Source organism: Somniosus microcephalus, chromosome 11, assembly GCF_052327205.1.
Source record: "Somniosus microcephalus isolate GS21.2 chromosome 11, FLI_Smic_1.0, whole genome shotgun sequence".
Classification (NCBI taxonomy): Eukaryota; Metazoa; Chordata; class Chondrichthyes; order Squaliformes; family Somniosidae; genus Somniosus; species Somniosus microcephalus.
Genome location: NC_140997.1, coordinates 197,969,648 through 197,988,157, shown reverse-complemented (window position 1 = coordinate 197,988,157; position 18,510 = coordinate 197,969,648). Strand labels below are relative to the sequence as shown.

At 50.1% G+C, this 18,510-nt stretch overlaps 1 protein-coding gene across 1 annotated transcript in view; it reads right to left on the bottom strand.

Moving 5' to 3' along the window:
* The window catches only part of chdh (choline dehydrogenase), a 124,624-nt gene that overhangs the window by 956 nt on the left and 105,158 nt on the right, over positions 1–18,510 (bottom strand). Inside the window, exon 7 of the mRNA XM_086001661.1 lies at positions 16–118. Within this exon, the coding sequence (XP_085857787.1) occupies positions 16–118 (103 nt within the window). The remainder of the gene's footprint in view (positions 1–15; positions 119–18,510) is intronic.

The window sequence follows — 18,510 nt, the reverse complement described above, 5'->3', positions numbered from 1 at the left end:
ATAGAAAACGACTACCTGTGGATAAGTAGTTTGGTTCAATAATTGGATGGTCTTTGGGGTTTGCACTCTTGAGCTTCAGCCAACCCACGCTTGTGGGTCTCATTGAGCCCACATGAACCTAACAATAGAGTTAAATGGAATATTTCAATTAAATGACGTAATTGATTTAGCAGGTTACAACTGCCCTATCATTCTCTCTCTTTTAAAACTTTAATTTATCCTGTACAAAATATTAAAAAATTAAACTAAATACATCAAGTCTAAACATTTACAATACAATCTGGAGAACCTGTCTTGAGAGGGAAGCTGAACTTTACACAAAAAGATATTTTTTAAAAAGTCACTCTCGGCTCCAGCTATACACTGAGTGAAGCACTCGTTTAAAATTTTTGCTCATGGCTTACATGTTTAAGGCACACTCCACAGGATTCTCAGGTGGACGTAAAAGATCCCACGGCATTATTTCAAAGAAGAGCAGGGGAAGTTATCCCCGGTGTCCTGGCCAATATTTATCCCTCAATCAACATCACTAAAGCAGATTATCTGGTCATTATCACATTGCTGTTTGTGGGAGCTGTTGTGCGCAAATTAGCTGCCGCGTTTCCTACATTACAACAGTGATTACACTTCAAAAAGTACTTCATTGACTGTAAAGCGCTTTGGGACATCCGGTGGTAGTGAAAGGCACTATATAAATGCAAGTATTTCTTTCACTATATCGTGCATCTGTATCATAATCAAACCGCTGTATTATCTCACAATTATTTTTTAATACTATAAATTTACATCTTATTTGAAATGTTTCAGATGGGAAAGGCCATCAACATTTGACCATTTCATTTCAGTGGTAGAGAATATTGTCTACTGTTAATTCAAAGTCACGAAAGCCATACAAAGACTACTCTGCTATTATCCTATGTAGAATCTGAGCATAATAAAGAAAATAATGGGGCAGATTTTGCGGTCTGCAGCGTACCTACAGAGTACGCCACTGGCATCCGAATAGAATACGAACTTACCTGATGGGGACCCTCCTTCATGAACTTGCTGTTTGACGCTGCGTATGCAAGGGCAGTGTAATGGCTTACAGATCCCGCAGCGCAGTGTGTGTGGAAGCATACCTGGGATCACGTAGGCCTGGTGCTCCAATCAATGGAAGCGCCAAGTTTCCTCTTGACAGATATGTGGAAACCAGCATTATTAGGCTTATAGGAGAAAGGAGGGTGCAGACTAGAATCTGACCCGCTGAATCCACTCACAGAATGGGCATGGTCACTGACAACAGCAGCGTACAGTGACTTTAAAAGCTTTAATGTCAAGAAATAAGATATAAATAGTTAGGTTCAGCATTTCATTATTTGGGATTTAGTATCGGTTGAATTCAGATTGCCCCACAAAAAAAAATTGGCGAAATGACAGCACCAATGTAGGGGGTTTTGGTTTGGGGTTTGCGTCTGGTCAGTCAGTCGTGTGCCTGAGCTGCCCCAGCCCCGTGCGGTTCGAATCGCTTCCCCCTTTTTAGTTCTGAGCACCGGACTTATATATGAGTGATATAGACAAACGAGACCAGTGGTTCGGTGCAAAGAAAACCAAAGTTTATTAAAATAGAGAAACAATTACTATACAGAGAAAATCACTATGGATGCAACACAATTACACTTAGTGGGGGAGGAGAAATGGACACATCGAGGGAAAATGACTAAAATGACAATTTTAGCAATCCCCTTAACTCCCACCCTTTACACCTATCTAGGTTATCTTGTGATGGGCCAGAAAATTGATGCTCACCAGTCTAGGATGTTGAAACGCCTGCTCCGTGCCCTGTTGCCTGCCGATGTCTTTATGGTTTTCACCGCCCCAAAGCAGAGATACCCCAGCGATTTAAATGTAACTGCGGGTATCCTGCTTCCCTGGACGGGCTCTTCATCGATGATCCTCTTGATGGTAAGGCAGGGCACCGGAGTCGAGGCAGGAGAGCGAGAGAGGGAGAGAGATGGCTTCCCGAGGGACTAGTTATACCCTTCCTGGTAGCCCTTATCTCCCGCCAGATCAGCTTATTTCTTTGTCTGACCTGGACGTGTTGAAGCTTATACAAAGGAAACCGATCTGGGCCCATCGACCTGGATGGCCGCTTAATCGGTTTTAAACGTCTCATAAGTGTTCCCTTTTGTCCAACTGGTTTCGTGATGGGGCCATTCCAGTTTGAATGCCCCGTTGATCGTTTGCCAACAGTGTTGATGTCCTCTAACGAAGGTCTGAATGCAGCTTATTACATATTGATTGTCTGTGCAAACGACCTTGATGGGTTTTAATCAGAGGCCCGAATGCCACTGGGTTTGCTTCTCATGCATAAATGCAGAAGGTCTGTCTTTATTCTAATTTCTGGAAAGTTCCTTCTCACAGTCAGCCCAAACTGAAACTTACAGGCCTTGGCCATGAGGTTGACCGCAGCCATCTTGTTGAGCCCTGGAGCCCTGGATTTTAAACTCAGTCCAGCCAGGGTTTCTTCAATAAGCCAAAAGTAAATCTTCAGGGGAGACATGAAATTTGCGAATCCTTTCACCAACATCAACATCAGGATTTCAATAAAATGTGTAGACAAAACAAACTAACAAAAAAAGCTCTTCGCAATTCTACGAAGCTCACGGCTAAATTATTCAAACAGAGCTCAGGGGCTTCCATCTGTTGTAATGTTCCAATTTCACTTTTATATGAGCTAAATAAACTAAATACATGCCGAGAGATGCTGTGGATCTTTTGAAGTATCCCCTTACGCGGATACAAATGCAAACAGACCCTGTGCCTGTTTGCATCAGCTATAAAATTTTCGTACGCAATTGCTGGGCAATTAGCCCAACTCTGTGCCAGCAATGAGGATTTCCAAGGCAGAGCGGATGATCTGTCAAGTTGTAACTTGACAGATCGTAAGTTTGGGATTTAGGAACTCCCGAACTTGCGGTCTATTTCAAAGGCAGTATGACCCCGTACTCAGAGTACGCCATCACACTCACCGCAAATTCTGGCCCATAGTTTAGGAACAAATCTTGCCCCCAACTCAATTTTATCTGCTTACTTATGCACTCAAGAAGACCACAAGTCAGTTGGAACAGGAAATGACATTGGCATACAGAATAAGGCTATACCAAAGGAAAAGAACATCAGCTTGAAAGTACCCTTCCACCAGAGCATGCCACTCTTTCAATGATGTCTCAGGGGAGATTTGCTAAGGAGATAATGGTTCACAAAGAATGCATAGAAAGAACTGTCTCCAGTTGCAAACTGACCTCCAAACATCCTCTCAAACACAAAGCAGACTAACTTTTCTGCCCTACAATTGGAACAGGTGGACCTTTAGTGATAAGTCAGTGAGTCAAGCCCTATGCGATTTTAGTCCTGCTACTACCTCATACTACCTCATTTTTAGACAAACGGGATGGTTACAAGATGATAATCACCTCCACAATGCATCTGACCAGTCTCAAAAAAACTTTCATCCATTCTCAAGTTTTACCAATCATGCTAAGTCCTGTGTAAATGGTCTCATTAGCTTTCAAAAGATTATATATATATTGCTCATTCACTCCTGTGGCCTGATTTTACTTTATTTTTCTCTTCATTTCTCGTTTTCTGGATGGAGAACGTCCCTTGGGGCATTTCATGAAAATTAACCTATGCCTCAGTCTAGTGTGCACCAAGCCACAACAATTTCCTGTTGTGTTTATCCAATCTCCTATTCAATGTTAACCTAATTGATGTCTATCACAACCTCCACAAGATTATACTTATTGTCTGCTGCTCTTGATTTAATCTTTCTCAATTTCCTGGCTTTAGTAACCGTTGGCCCCAGTAAACTTTTCAAATCAGTACCTTCAATCATCAGCACTGACAGCTTAAAGAGAAAATTCAAACAAAAAAGCTGAAGGAGACAGAACAAAACAAAAGGTTGATTCATTATCATAATTCTTTGCAACTGTTTGACTTTTAGTAAAAGGAGATCTTGAAGTCCATACTATACAAAATGTAGTGGCACTTAGCCATGCTTCTTACCCTAGGTGAAGCTATTCTATAAGGTTATAGAGCAGTTTGCCTATGTTTAGGAGCTTGTCACATTCTTATCAAAAGGTCAAAACGAGGAAAAACTGGCACACAATGGAAAGATTGCACTTCAACAAGACACGACAACTGAGGATGAAGTTCCCAAAACGGGACCAATTGTGCGTTCAGTGAATTTAAAAAAATCAAGTTTTCAGGCTAATAATCATAGTCTCATTCATCAGGGAGAAGCACTAATGAATCTGTTATTTACTTCCCAATATAGGCCCTTACAGAATGATTAAATTGTGTCTTTGATCAAAAGATCAACTTGATTTATTTATTTCTTTGACTTAATTAGCAGCATTGTTCCTTTAAGTGAAAACAGCTGGTTTGTCCCATTGTGAAGATTTGGATATTTGAAGCAGGTACACAAAAGTATTCATATCTTCATGGATACTCACCTTTGTACTTTTGATATCGGCATCTACTGTTAATTGGATACATGCATGAAGTATTGTTGAGTTTGTTTGGGAATCTCAACATCATGGAGCCAAAAGAAGTTTTAGTTTTGATATCTAACACATTAAAACCTCAAAACTGTACAAAAGAATGAGACGCTACTTAAGGGACAAACTCAACGGAGGTTTGCGAAAGGACTAACAGGCTAACTTTGTTTTGCAGAAACAGGAATCTATTCTGAAGAGTTTAAATGGGAAACTTTAATCTGTCTGTTCCCCTTACAAATGTTGACAGATTTCCTGTGGATTTACAGTATTTTTGTTTCTTTTTATTTGTGCAGAAACAAGAAACTTGTTTGTTAAGGAAACTTGAACTTAACCAAAGTCTTTCCTGAAGGGCAATTAATCTATTATAAACTTTTGCATTTGATTTTTTTTGGTCAGCTGGGTTTTCAAGGCCTGGAGAGACAGGGCACTCTGACTTTTGGATCTACACAAAAAACAAGGTCACATCAAAAAAATAGAAAAAACATTCATTCATTCGGTGTTTACAGAATGCATAGTTTACTTCAAAATTACCAACAGTAAATCACACCTTTTCATTAGACACTGACCGCCTCCAATACTCTACTGGTTGAAGTCAAATCGGCAACAGAATTCTGTTTGTCACCTCAAAAAACAACTCCAGACTGGTATCAAGCCTTTCGGTCATCATAACAATGGTGTGCCATTAAGCCCCCCCTCAGAGAATCCTCCAGCTCCTTCTTCATTCAGCACAAAGCTTGCATGCTCCCCTTATCCAAGATGATGCTATCCAACTCTCCACCAACCCCCTCACGCCCCTGTTCATCACCTGTGTAAGAATAGTCACCTCACTTCTTCTCTATCCTTCTATTGTTAGAATAGATTAATTCTTTCCCCAATAAAGCAGAAAACAACTGCTATCCTCTCCCTTCTATATTAATACCATGGCACCCCCCACCCCCCAGACATCTCACCAAAGTGATCTTTTTAATACAGTTCCTACCAACATCTTGTCTCAACATCAGAGAATCATATTCAGCATCATCCTCTACTGGGCAACACTCCTTTAATTCTGAAACTAAAGCTTTAGGCGCATCCATTAAAATCTTAGTGTTATTTATTCCAGTATCTTCACTCGAATGTTCTGAACTGTTACTTTTTGGGTTTTTTTATTCTCATGCTCAGCATCAAAGACATTCCTGTAAGCAAGACCTATGAACGAAGAGTGGCCTTATATGTACAATATCTGGTAACGTATCAAACCAAGGGGTTGAACTGAAATCATTAGTATTGCATTTAACTTACTGGATATATAACACAAGCTCATTAGAAATCTTGACTTCAGAAGTGGTAGAATAAACAATTTATTAGACCATGGCTTAGCTTTGAACCACAGAACAGGTTTATTAATAACAGATAATCAGTATCAAAGAAAATACTGTATTTTATGGAACATTAATTCATGCTGATTTTTTGGATACAACAAATAATAAATAAACGCAACACTTCACTACCTCTGTTGATACAAAACCTGAAATAACATCCATGAGGTCAATTTTTATGACTCGTTCGGCCCTCAGGTTTTCGAATGCCACCTCCACATATGCTGTAGTAGTGTTATGAGAAGAACTGGTAAACTGAGAACATGCTTCCTAAGATAAACTCCTAATACTCTTTGAAGTTCAACCAAAAACAAAAGGAAATATTTTTTTAAATCTTTCAAAATAGCATAAGGCTGTCAAACAGCCACAGGATTTAAAACTCACTTCAGGGCCAGGGTTGTACCTCTTGTCCTCTTTGAAGTTCAAAATTGATATGTAGGAAAACAATTGTTGTGCCTACCATTGCGGAAACAAGTTTAGCCTTAGTTTCCCTCGGATGCAAGACAAATGACCATTTGCATGTTACAACTTGTATTTATATAGCGTCTTTAATGTAGTAAAATGTCACAGGAGTGTTATAAAACAAAATCTGACACCGAGCCACAAAAGGAGATATTAGGGCAGATGACCAAAAGCTTGATTAAAGAGGTAGGTTTTAAAGAGCATCTTAAAAGAAAGAAAGGAAGAGAGGATTAGGGAGGGAATTCCAGAGCTTCGGGCCTTGGCAGCTGAAGGCACGGCCACCAATGGTGGAGCGATTAAAATCAGGGATACTCAAGATACCAGAATTGGAGGAGTGCAGATATCTCAGAGGGTTGTGGGGCTGGAGGAGATTACAGAGATAGAGAGGGGTGAGGTCATGGAGGGATTTGAAAGCAAGGATGAGAATTTTAAAATCGAAGCATTGCTTAACCGGGAGCCAATGTAGGTCAGCGAGCACAGGGTTGATGGGTGAATGGGACTTGGTGCAAGTTAGGACACGAGCAGCCGAGATTTGGATGACCTCAAGTTTAAGAAGGGTAGAACGTTGGAGGCCAGCCAGGAATGTGTTGGAATAGTCAAGTCTAGTGGTAACAAAGGCATGGATTAGGGTTTCAGCAGCAGATGAGCTGAGGCAGGGCTGGAGTCGGGCGCTATTCCGGAAGTGGAAATAAGCAGTCTTAGTGATGCCACGGATGTGTGATTACCAAGCACATAATCTGATAGGTTTCAGAACAAATAGTGTCTACATGCAATCAAATATATTCACAAAGGAATAAAGCCTTTGAAGTGGATTGACTGTAATGTATATACTCCACAGCCTGGGGAAAACAGGTTAGCAGTAACCAGTTACATCTCACAAGTAGATATTAAAGACTTTCTTATAATTAGATTGCGACCAAACTTCTATTCATAAGAGCCACTATTTCAGATACCCACCGCTTCTACACCCAGTAAATAGGCTCAGAGCTTATTAAGTGGAAATGATGGTAGTTTCAATCTATGAAATCCAGAATTTCCCCCGGAGGGTCTCCGAGACAAAAACATTGGGGGGAAAATTGGGTTGCTTTGTGCCTCCAGTTAGCGCCCAAAGCAACTAGCGCCCGGACGCGGTGCCGCCCACGCCTCCCGCGAAATTCAGCGGGAGGTTAGTGGCGGTGCTAACCGGGAGCGTCCCGCGGCACCGGCGATAATGTCATCGCCGTGCGCAGCGCCATGCTCTTCGGGAGCGCCCCCTGACTTACCGCCGGACGCTATGTCAGACGGGGTCAGGGGGGCCTACCTGCGGCCGGGGAGGTGCTATTTAATGGCGAGGTGCAGGGCGGCCATTTTTGTTGCTGGCCACCTGCCAGCACCTGCCTGCGCTCCCGTACCCGGCCTCGAACGCGCCCCCCCCCCCCCCCCCCCCCCCCGCAGAGTGCCGGCTGTGCTCTAAGAGCCCGGCACTTCTCAAGTGCCGGGCTCTTTTGCCGGCACTTCCGATCCCTGGGGGCCCAGCTGGGCCCCGGGTCACGCTGCGCAAGGTCCCTCCCCTTTAAGAATAAATATATTGACTTGCAGTGCCACAAGGAGGATGCGGGGCGCTTCCAGTAGCGTCCCGCTTCCCTCTTTGGGTGCAACCACTGAATTTCCAAATGAGGCGCTACTCAATTTTTAGCTCATTATGTTCACAGAGTTGTTTAATTTAAGACTTGTTCAAATCCTTAATGCCACTCCATGAGAGGTTACCGATACTAAAATGCAACCTTTCTTGTAACCATTTTTGTTGATTTTCTGCAAACCTCAAAATATTCTGGTTTCCGGTTTTGTGCATCAAACCTCTCTATGGAATGGAAGCAGAATCATCTGGAGGAGAGCGGGGGGACGAGGGGACATAAGGAAACTGGAATTTCTGTGCCCCAGGTAAATAAAAAAAGCTATTACATTTTACAGAAAGTTGTCTGAACCACTGAATACAATCTACTCTTAATTTCGAGGTTGCGTAATTCAAATTAACTTTTAATTCAAATTGAAACCACACACACAACATATCCGATAAAAAATTCATTGAAAATTCGTTGCTTATTTCAAACTATTTCATAAAGAATGACAGTGCAGAGTGAATCTACATTAAATTCAGGAAGCTGCTTACTGTAGCTGGGGGCTAAAGAAAGAAGCTGCACATATAATGGCCCGGAATTTACGGAGCCTATGATGGCGTACGCTGTTCTAAGTGCTGTGAATGGCCCCGCAAGTTCCAGGTTTCTGCATGCGATGCACATGCGTGAAAACCCGGAACTTGTGATCTGTCAAGTTTCGCTTGGACAGATCCACCGCATCTGCTGTAAATTCACTTTCGCTGGTGCAGAGTTGGGCTATTTGCCCATCAACTGCCCTGTGAATACCCACAAAACCCTTACGCCTGGTAAAAGGTGTAAGGCCTTCTTTAACCAGCTTAAGGGTTAAAATAAATGTTGGAGTGGGACTTAAAGCCAGAACCATCTGACTCCGTGCACAAATGCTGCCACTGACCCACGCCGGACACCTATATACATGCAATTTTGCTGTCTGGAGAGAACTCTCTACAAAAGGGGCAAAAGCTGGGTCAGGAAGGGGATGAAAAGTGCAGACAGAGGCCGAGCCTTAAAAGTTCCCATCTCCATTTGAGTAGCAAATTACCGGGAAATCTACTTACGGTTACTGCAGAACTAATCCTCTTAAAATATGGAAGTAGCCCTATAGACAGAACGCCCTGAAGCACTGCCTGAAATGCGTACTTAAAAATTGAGTTTTGGTTTAAAGGTGTCCAATAAAATAGAATCTGGAACCAGACAGAATTATGGGATGCTAAATGGTTAAGATCTGTGAATCCCTGCGAGGACAAGGCATTTTCACAAAACAGCGAGACACATAACATCAAGGCCACAGACCAGAGATAGGTCATAGAATGATACAGCACAGAAGGAGGCCATTCGGCCCATTATGCCTGTGCTGACTCTCTGAAAGAGCTATCCAGTTAGTTCCACATCTCTACTCTTTCTCTATAGTCCTGCAACTTTTTCAACTTCAAGTATTTATCCAATTACCTTTGAAAGTTATTATTGAATCTGCTTCCACCATCCTTTCAGGCAGTGCATTCCAGTTCATAACAACTCGCTGCGTAATTTTTTCCCCTCATGTCACCTTTGGTTCTTTTGCCAATTACCTTAAATCTGTGTCCTCTGGTTGCCGACCCTTCTGCCATTGGAAACAGTTTCTCCTTATTTACTCTATCAAAACCGTTCATGATTTTGAACACCTCTATTTATCAAATCTCCCCTTAATCTTCTCTGCTCTAAGGAGAACCACCCCAGCTTCTCTAGTCTCTCCGCATAACTGAAGTCTTTCATCTCTAGTACCATTCTGGTAAATCTCCTCTGCACTCTCTCTAAAGCTTTGACAGCCTTCCTAAAGTATGGTGCCCAGAACTGGACACAAAACTCCACTGGGGCCTACTCAGTGTTTTATAAAGGTTTAGCATAACTTCCTTGCTTTTGTACTCTAGATCTCTATTTATAAAGTCAAGGATCCCATATGCCTTTTTAAAAGTCTTTTCAAATTGTCCTCCCACCTTCAAAGACTTGTGTACGTGCACACCCTCTTTGTTCCTGCACCCCCTTTAAAATTGTACCATTTAGTTGATATTGCTTCTCCTCATTCTTCCTACCAAAATGAAATGTTAAATTTCATCTGCCATATCTCTGCCCATTTCACCAGTCTGTCTATGCCCTCCTATAGTCTGTTACTATCCTCCTCACTGTTTACTACATTTCCGAGTTTTGTGTCATCTGCAAGCTTTGAATTTATGCACTGCAAACCCAAGTCTAGGTCATTAATATATATCAAAAAGAGCAGGGTTCCAAATACCGACCCCTGGGGGGGGGGTCACCACTTGCCTCCAGTCTGAAAAACAACCGTTCACCACTACTCTCTGCTTTCTGTCTCTTAGATAATTTTGTATCCATGCAGCCACTGCCCCTTTAATCCCATGGGCTTCAATTTTGCTAACAAGTCTATTACGTGGTACTTTATCAAACGCCTTTTGAAAGACCATATGCATAACTTCAACTGCACTACCCCTACCCTCATCAATCCTCTCCATCAAAGAACTCTATCAAGTTAAATGCAATTTGTCTTTAACAAAGCTGGCTTTCATTTATTAACCCATATTTTTTCAAGTGCCAATTAATTTTGTCCCAGATTAATATCTCGAAAAGTTTCCCCACCGTCAACGTTAGGCTGACTGGCCTGTAGTTGATGGATTTATCCCTCTCCCCTTCTTTGAATAGGGGTGTAACATTCGCAATCCTCCAGTCTTCTGGCACCACTCCCACATCTAAGAAGGATTGGAAGATTGTAGCCAGAGCCTCCACAATTTTCTGGATGACTTTTCTACTTTGAACACTGCCACCCTTTTTAGTACCTTGTGGCGTACCGATCACAGAACGGACACAATCCGCTTTCCGGTCCAGAGACTATAAATCAGGCGTCATGCCTTTAAGAAGTATCACACCTTTAAGAAACTCGATCTGCAACATAGTTAAGCCCAGAGCGGGGGAGGAGCAGTCGAAGCTGTGCACTGATAAAAGAGAGTTGTACCTTGTGTAGTCTCTGACTCCATTTTGTGTTCAGCATGCAGCCTCAACAATTAAATCTTTTCTGTTGAACCTCTCAGAGTTCAGTTTGCTAGGAGTACGTAGACTCCTACAACCTCCTCTTTATCTGTTTTTATCCTATCCAATTTCTCTACTACCTCCTCCTGTACTGCAACATTGGCAGCATCCTCTTCTTTAGTGAAGACAGATGCAAAGTACTCATTTAGTACCTCGGCCATGTCCTCTGTCTCCACAAGATCTCTTTCTTGGTCCTTTTTTTTCCCTACCCTTCCTTTGACTATCTTTTTACATGTTTATATGAGACTTTTGGATTCCCTTTTATGTTACCCACTAATCTATTCTCATACACTCTTTGCCCCTCTTATTTCCTTTTTCCATTTCTTCTCTGTACTTTCTGTATTCAGCTTGGTTTTCTACTGAATTATGAACCTGATATTTATCATCAGCCTCCTTTTTCTGTTTCTTTTTAATCTCTATATCTAGGGAGCTCGAGTTTTGGATGACCTTCCTTTCTGCCTCATGGGAATGTGTCTAGTCTGTACCTGAACGATCTTCTCTTTGAAGGTCTCCCATTGCTCATTTACTGTTTTACCTGCCAATCTTTGATTCCAATCCACCTGGGCCAGATCCTTTTTCAACTCACTGATGTTAGTCCTCCTCCAGTTGAGTATTGTCACATTTAATTTTTCCTTGTCCTTTTCCATAACTACTCTAATCCTAATGATATTGTGATCACTGTTTCCTAAATGTTCTCCCACTGAAACATGCTCCACTTGTCCCAGTTCTACTGAATCACCCCGCACTGCTTCCTTGTGCATTGGGCTGGCAACATACTGATCAAGAAAGTTCTCTCATACACATTTCAGGAATTCTTTCCCCTCTTTGACCTTCACACTGTTATTTTCCCAGTCAATATTAGGAAAAATTGAAGTCTCCCATTATCACTACTCTAAAGTTCTTGCATCTTTCTGAAATTTGCCTGCAGTAGAAGATAAACTTATAACTCACTAGCTGGAGTGCCCGGCGGTGCCGAGGGTTATTTGAGGGCATGTTGTTATGAAAAAATTACAAATAATATATATAAATAAAAATGAGTTTGTCTGTCTGTGTGGGAAGGAGAGAGAGAGAGGAAAAGAGAGAGGGGGAAGGAGAGAGAGAGAGAAAGGGGGAAGGGGAGAGAGAGAGAAAGGGGGAAGGGGAGAGAGAGAGAGAGAGAGAGAGAGAGAGAGAGAAAGGGGGAAGGGGAGAGAGAGAGAGGGGGAAGGAGAGAGGGAGAGGGGGAGGGGGAGGGGGAGGGGAGGGGGAGAGAGAGAGGGGGAGAGAGAGAGAGGGGGAGAGAGAGAGAGGGGGAGAGAGAAAGGGGAGAGAGAGGGGGGGAAGGGGTGGGGGGAAGGGGTGGGGGCGAAAGGGGTGGGGGGGAAGGGGTGGGGGGAAGGGGTGGGGGGGGAAGGGGTGGGGGGGGGAAGGGGTGGGGGGGGGAAGGGGTGGGGGGGGAGGGGTGGGGGGGGGGAAGGGGTGGGGGGGGGAAGGGGTGGGGGGGAAGGGGTGGGGGGAAGGGGTGGGGGGAAGGGGTGGGGGAAGGGGTGGGGGAAGGGGTGGGGGAAGGGGCGGGGGAGGAAAGGGGGAAGGGGGTGTGGGGGGAAGGGAGTGGGAGGGAAAGTTAGAAGTTGAAGGCGCTAGATAAATGCAAGCTGGGTTAACGGCGTTTCTTAGAATCCCTCTGACATCCACTACAATAATAAAGAGATATTTTGAAAGCATTGGCAGTGCAACCTCTCGCAGAGGTCGAGGCGGATACCGACCTGGATGAGCAGAGCCCGGCCACAGATGCTCAGGAAGCGAGTGCCGGGGCGGCTGCAGAGGAGGAAGCAGCAGCCGAGTGAGAGCAGGGCGGCGGCGGCCAGCGCCATGATGCGGCGCCCGAGCGAGAGCGAGCCCGGGCGCCGGTCGGTGCAGTCCAGCAGCGGAGCAGAGGCTCCAGCACCCGGCGCCACTCGGGCTTGGAGGCGGGGAGCCGGCGCCGGCACAGCTGCTCGAAATGGCCGTTAAAGTAGGCGAGCCTCTGGGCGAAGGGCAGCGACCGCGGCCCCGAGCAACAGCTCCTTCCCCGCCGGCCCATCATCGCTGCTCCTACTTCCGCGAGGCTGGGGTGACAGGAGAGAGGGGAGAAAGTGGCGGAGACCCCGTGGGCGGCGTAGCGCCTGAGGCCCGGCCTGAGTCACCCGAGCTGAGCTCCCGCTCCCTCCGACCTGAAGAGCTCGGCAGTGACATCCTGCAGAGCGGAGAGGCCCGGGTGACAGGAGAGGGGAGAAAGCGGCGAGAAGGAGGAGGCCAGCCTTTACCAAGATGGCGGCCCGCTGGTTTGGAATCGGGCCCAGCGGGACGGGCGGTGCCTAGCTCGGGCGTGTCTGGCGAGGAGAGGCCGAGGCTTCGAGGCCTGAGGCCTGCAGGCAGCTCATCCACCATGGATGCAAACAACCCACGAGCGGAGAGGCCGGGGTGACAGGGGAGAAAGTGGAGAGAAGGAGGAGGGTGAGGGTGGGACTGGGGCCCATGGTCGGACAGAGGCAGAGTTGCTCCATCACAAACAACAATGGCCACCGCTTGCTTTTCAGTTTGAAGGATTAGGCCCTGCCCACACACGCCATGAAATGCCCCCCGTGACGCAGTGCGCTCCCCCCATAGGATTGGTCAACCTTCACGTCACTCAATGCTAATGAGCGGATTTCCCCCGTATGATTGGCCAACAGCTAATGAGCAGAATTTTGAACGTTTTTTGTCTACTGTCCGAACAATTTTTGTCTGACCAAAAAGTAAATATGCCTAGGACACCCTCCTAATCATAACCTTTCTTTTGATATAACATATGTGTAGGTACGCTCTATAACTTTTGAGTGATGCCCAGACAGACAGAACTATCCTTTTATATATAAAACTAGCTGCAGTGCCCGGCGGTGCCGAGGCTTTTTCGAGGGCATGTTGTTGTTGGAAGAGAGAGCGCGACTGGGAAGGGGGGGGGGAGAAAAGAGAGAGCGCGACTGGGAAGGGGGGGGGGAAGAGAGAGAGCGACTGGGAAGGGGGGGGGAAGAGAGAGCGCGACTGGGAAGGGGGGGGAAGAGAGAGAGCGACTGGGAAGGGGGGGGGGAAGAGAGAGCGACTGGGAAGGGGGGGGAAAGAGAGAGAGAGAGCGACTGGGAGGGGGGGAAGAGAGCGACTGGGAAGGGGGGGGGAAGAGAGAGCGACTGGGAAGGGGGGGGAAAGAGAGAGAGCGACTGGGAAGGGGGGAAGAGAGAGCGACTGGGAAGGGGGGAAGAGAGGAAGGGGGGGGAAGGGGGGGAGGAGGGGGGGAAGGAGGGGGGGGGAAGGAGGGGGGGGAAGAGGGGAGAGAGCGCGCGACTGGGGGGGAAAGGAGGCGGGGGAAGGAGGGGGAAGGAGGGGAGAGAGCGCGCGACTGGGGGGGGGGGAAGGAGGGGAGAGAGCGCGCGACTGGGGGGGAAGGGGAGGGGGAGGGGGGGCAGGGGAGGGGGAAGGGGAGGGGAGGGAGGGAAGGGGGGGAGTGGGAGAGGAGGGGAGGGGAGTGGGAGAGGGGAGGGGTGGAAGAAAAAGGGAGTGGGGGAGCCAGCAGACCCTCTCCCCACTGCCGGCGATGGCTCCGCTGAGCTCCGTGCCGCCCCACGCACTGACATGCCGAGCGCAGCGCCCCGGTGAGCCCGAGCCCCGCCCTCCCAAGACCGGGCCGGAGGCGGCCGATTGCGGCTGGCCGGGCCCGGTTGCCTTGGTAACTCTCCTCCCTTCTCTGCCTCCCGATCTCCGGGCCTGGGCCTGAGCAGCCGATTGCGGCTGGCGAGCCCGGTTGCCGGGGTAACCCTCTCCGCTCCCCCTCCCCCTCCCGAGCCCCGCCCCCCTCCACCCCTCCGAATGAAGCGTGAGGAGGTTGCAGTGAGCCCAGCCAGCCTTTACCAAGATGGCTGGCCGCTGGTTCGGAATCGAGCCCAGCGGGGGGGTGGGGGGGTGGGAGGAGCTTGCCACAAAACAATTGCCTAGGGTCCAGCATGGCTGGCAACAGACGCCCAGGCTTAGAGGCCTATCTGCAAAAATGGGGAAAGGTAGGAAAATTACTGAGATTAGATAAAAGATTTAGAAAGTAATTAACTTTTTTAAAAAACAATGTGTTTTAAAAGCAACTTTTTTTTTTTTTTTTTTTAAAAAGACGCAGAAAGCGGGAAAAAGAAATGAAAAGTTTGGAATCAAGATGGCGGCGACTCATCTCGGTTCAGAACGAGAAGGCCCGTCCACACACGCACCGATTGGTGGACTGTCAGGTCACCGAAGCATAGGATTGGTCAATCGTCCCGTCACTCGACTCTAGGAGGGCCCGCCCGCACGCGCCAGGAACCCGCCCCCGCCATGCAGCGATTGGTCGACCGTCGGGTCGCACGACCGTACAATTGGTCGACCTCAACGTCACTTGATGCTAATGAGCGGATAATGAGCGGAATGTTGAACGTTTTTTGGATACCGCGGGCGCAATTTTTGTCTCGCCAAAACATAAATACGCTTACGACCGTTGTGGAATCGTAAGCTTTCTTTCGACATAACGCGCGTGTAGGTACGCTCTGTAACTTTCGAGTGTATAGCCGGACAGACAAACGGAACACGGACAGACAGACAGACAGATGTATCCTTTTTTTATATATATGTAAGATAAGAATAAGATAGATAGAATACTAGCTCGAGTGCCCGGCGGTGCCGAGGCTTTTTCGAGGACATGTTGTTGTTGGAAGAGAGCGAGAGCGCGACTGGGGGTGGAGGGGGGGGTGGAAAGAGAGAGCGAGCGACGGGGGGGAAGAGAGAGCGAGCGACGGGGGGGGGGGGGAAGAGAGAGCGAGCGACGGGGGGGGGGGGGAAAGAGAGAGAGCGAGCGACGGGGGGGAAGAGAGAGCGAGCGACGGGGGGGGGAAAAGAGAGAGCGAGCGACGGGGGGGGGGAAAAAGAGAGAGCGAGCGACGGGGGGGGGGAAAAAGAGAGAGCGAGCGACGGGGGGGGGGAAAAAGAGAGAGCGAGCGACGGGGGGGGGGAAAAAGAGAGAGCGAGCGACGGGGGGGAAAAAGAGAGAGCGAGCGACGGGGGGGAAGAGAGAGCGAGCGACGGGGGGGAAGAGAGAGCGAGCGACGGGGGGGAAGAGAGAGCGAGCGACGGGGGGGGAAGAGAGAGCGAGCGACGGGGGGGAAGAGAGAGCGAGCGACGGGGGGGAAGAGAGAGCGAGCGACGGGGGGGAAGAGAGAGCGAGCGACGGGGGGGAAGAGAGAGCGAGCGACGGGGGGGAAGAGAGAGCGAGCGACGGGGGGGAAGAGAGAGCGAGCGACGGGGGGGAAGAGAGAGCGAGCGACGGGGGGGAAGAGAGAGCGAGCGACGGGGGGGAAGAGAGAGCGAGCGACGGGGGGGAAGAGAGAGCGAGCGACGGGGGGGGAAGAGAGAGCGAGCGACGGGGGGGAAGAGAGAGCGAGCGACGGGGGGGGAAGAGAGAGCGAGCGACGGGGGTGAAGAGAGAGCGAGCGACGGGGGGGAAGAGAGAGCGAGCGACGGGGGGGAAGAGAGAGCGAGCGACGGGGGGAAGAGAGAGCGAGCGACGGGGGGGAAGAGAGAGCGAGCGACGGGGGGAAGAGAGAGCGAGCGACGGGGGGGAAGAGAGAGCGAGCGACGGGGGGGAAGAGAGAGCGAGCGACGGGGGGGAAGAGAGAGCGAGCGACGGGGGGGAAGAGAGAGCGAGCGACGGGGGGGAAGAGAGAGCGAGCGACGGGGGGGAAGAGAGAGCGAGCGACGGGGGGGAAGAGAGAGCGAGCGACGGGGGGGAAGAGAGAGCGAGCGACGGGGGGAAGAGAGAGCGAGCGACGGGGGGGAAGAGAGAGCGAGCGACGGGGGGGAAGAGAGAGCGAGCGACGGGGGGGAAGAGAGAGCGAGCGACGGGGGGGAAGAGAGAGCGAGCGACGGGGGGGAAGAGAGAGCGAGCGACGGGGGGGAAGAGAGAGCGAGCGACGGGGGGGAAGAGAGAGCGAGCGACGGGGGGGAAGAGAGAGCGAGCGACGGGGGGGAAGAGAGAGCGAGCGACGGGGGGGAAGAGAGAGCGAGCGACGGGGGGGAAGAGAGAGCGAGCGACGGGGGGGAAGAGAGAGCGAGCGACGGGGGGGAAGAGAGAGCGAGCGACGGGGGGGAAGAGAGAGCGAGCGACGGGGGGGAAGAGAGAGCGAGCGACGGGGGGGAAGAGAGAGCGAGCGACGGGGGGGAAGAGAGAGCGAGCGACGGGGGGGAAGAGAGAGCGAGCGACGGGGGGGAAGAGAGAGCGAGCGACGGGGGGGAAGAGAGAGCGAGCGACGGGGGGGAAGAGAGAGCGAGCGACGGGGGGGAAGAGAGAGCGAGCGACGGGGGGGAAGAGAGAGCGAGCGACGGGGGGGAAGAGAGAGCGAGCGACGGGGGGGAAGAGAGAGCGAGCGACGGGGGGGAAGAGAGAGCGAGCGACGGGGGGGAAGAGAGAGCGAGCGACGGGGGGGAAGAGAGAGCGAGCGACGGGGGGGAAGAGAGAGCGAGCGACGGGGGGGAAGAGAGAGCGAGCGACGGGGGGGAAGAGAGAGCGAGCGACGGGGGGGAAGAGAGAGCGAGCGACGGGGGGGAAGAGAGAGCGAGCGACGGGGGGGAAGAGAGAGCGAGCGACGGGGGGGAAGAGAGAGCGAGCGACGGGGGGGAAGAGAGAGCGAGCGACGGGGGGGAAGAGAGAGCGAGCGACGGGGGGGGAAGAGAGAGCGAGCGACGGGGGGGGAAGAGAGAGCGAGCGACGGGGGGGGAAGAGAGAGCGAGCGACGGGGGGGAAGAGAGAGCGAGCGACGGGGGGGGGGGAAGAGAGAGCGAGCGACGGGGGGGGGGGAAGAGAGAGCGAGCGACGGGGGGGGGGAAAGAGAGGGCGAGCGACGGGGGGGGGAAAGAGAGAGCGAGCGACGGGGGGGGGGGGGGAAGAGAGAGCGAGCGACGGGGGGGGAAAAAGAGAGCGAGGGACGGGGGGGGAAAAGAGAGCGAGTGACGGGGGGGGAAAAGAGAGCGAGTGACGGGGGGGGGGAAGAGAGAGCGAGCGACGGGGGGGAAGGGGGAAGAGGGAGGGGGAAGGGGAGGGGAGCGAGGGAAGGGGAAGGGAGCGAGGGGAGGGGGGGAGGGAGGGACGGGAGGGGGGGAAGGGGCGGGGAGGGGAGGGGGGAAGGGGCGGGGAGGGGAGGGGGGAAGGGGAGGGGAGGGGGTAAGGGGAGGGGCGGGCGGGGAGGGGACGGGGGGAGAGGGGAAGGGCGGGGGAAGAGGGGAAGGGCGGGGGGAGAGGGGAGGAACGGCGGGGGGGAGGGGAGAACGGCGGGGGGGAGGGGAGAACGGCGGGGGGGAGGGGAGAACGGCGGGGGGGAGGGGAGGGGGAAGGGCGGGGGGGAGGGGAGGGGGAAGGGGAGGGGGAAGGGCGGGGGG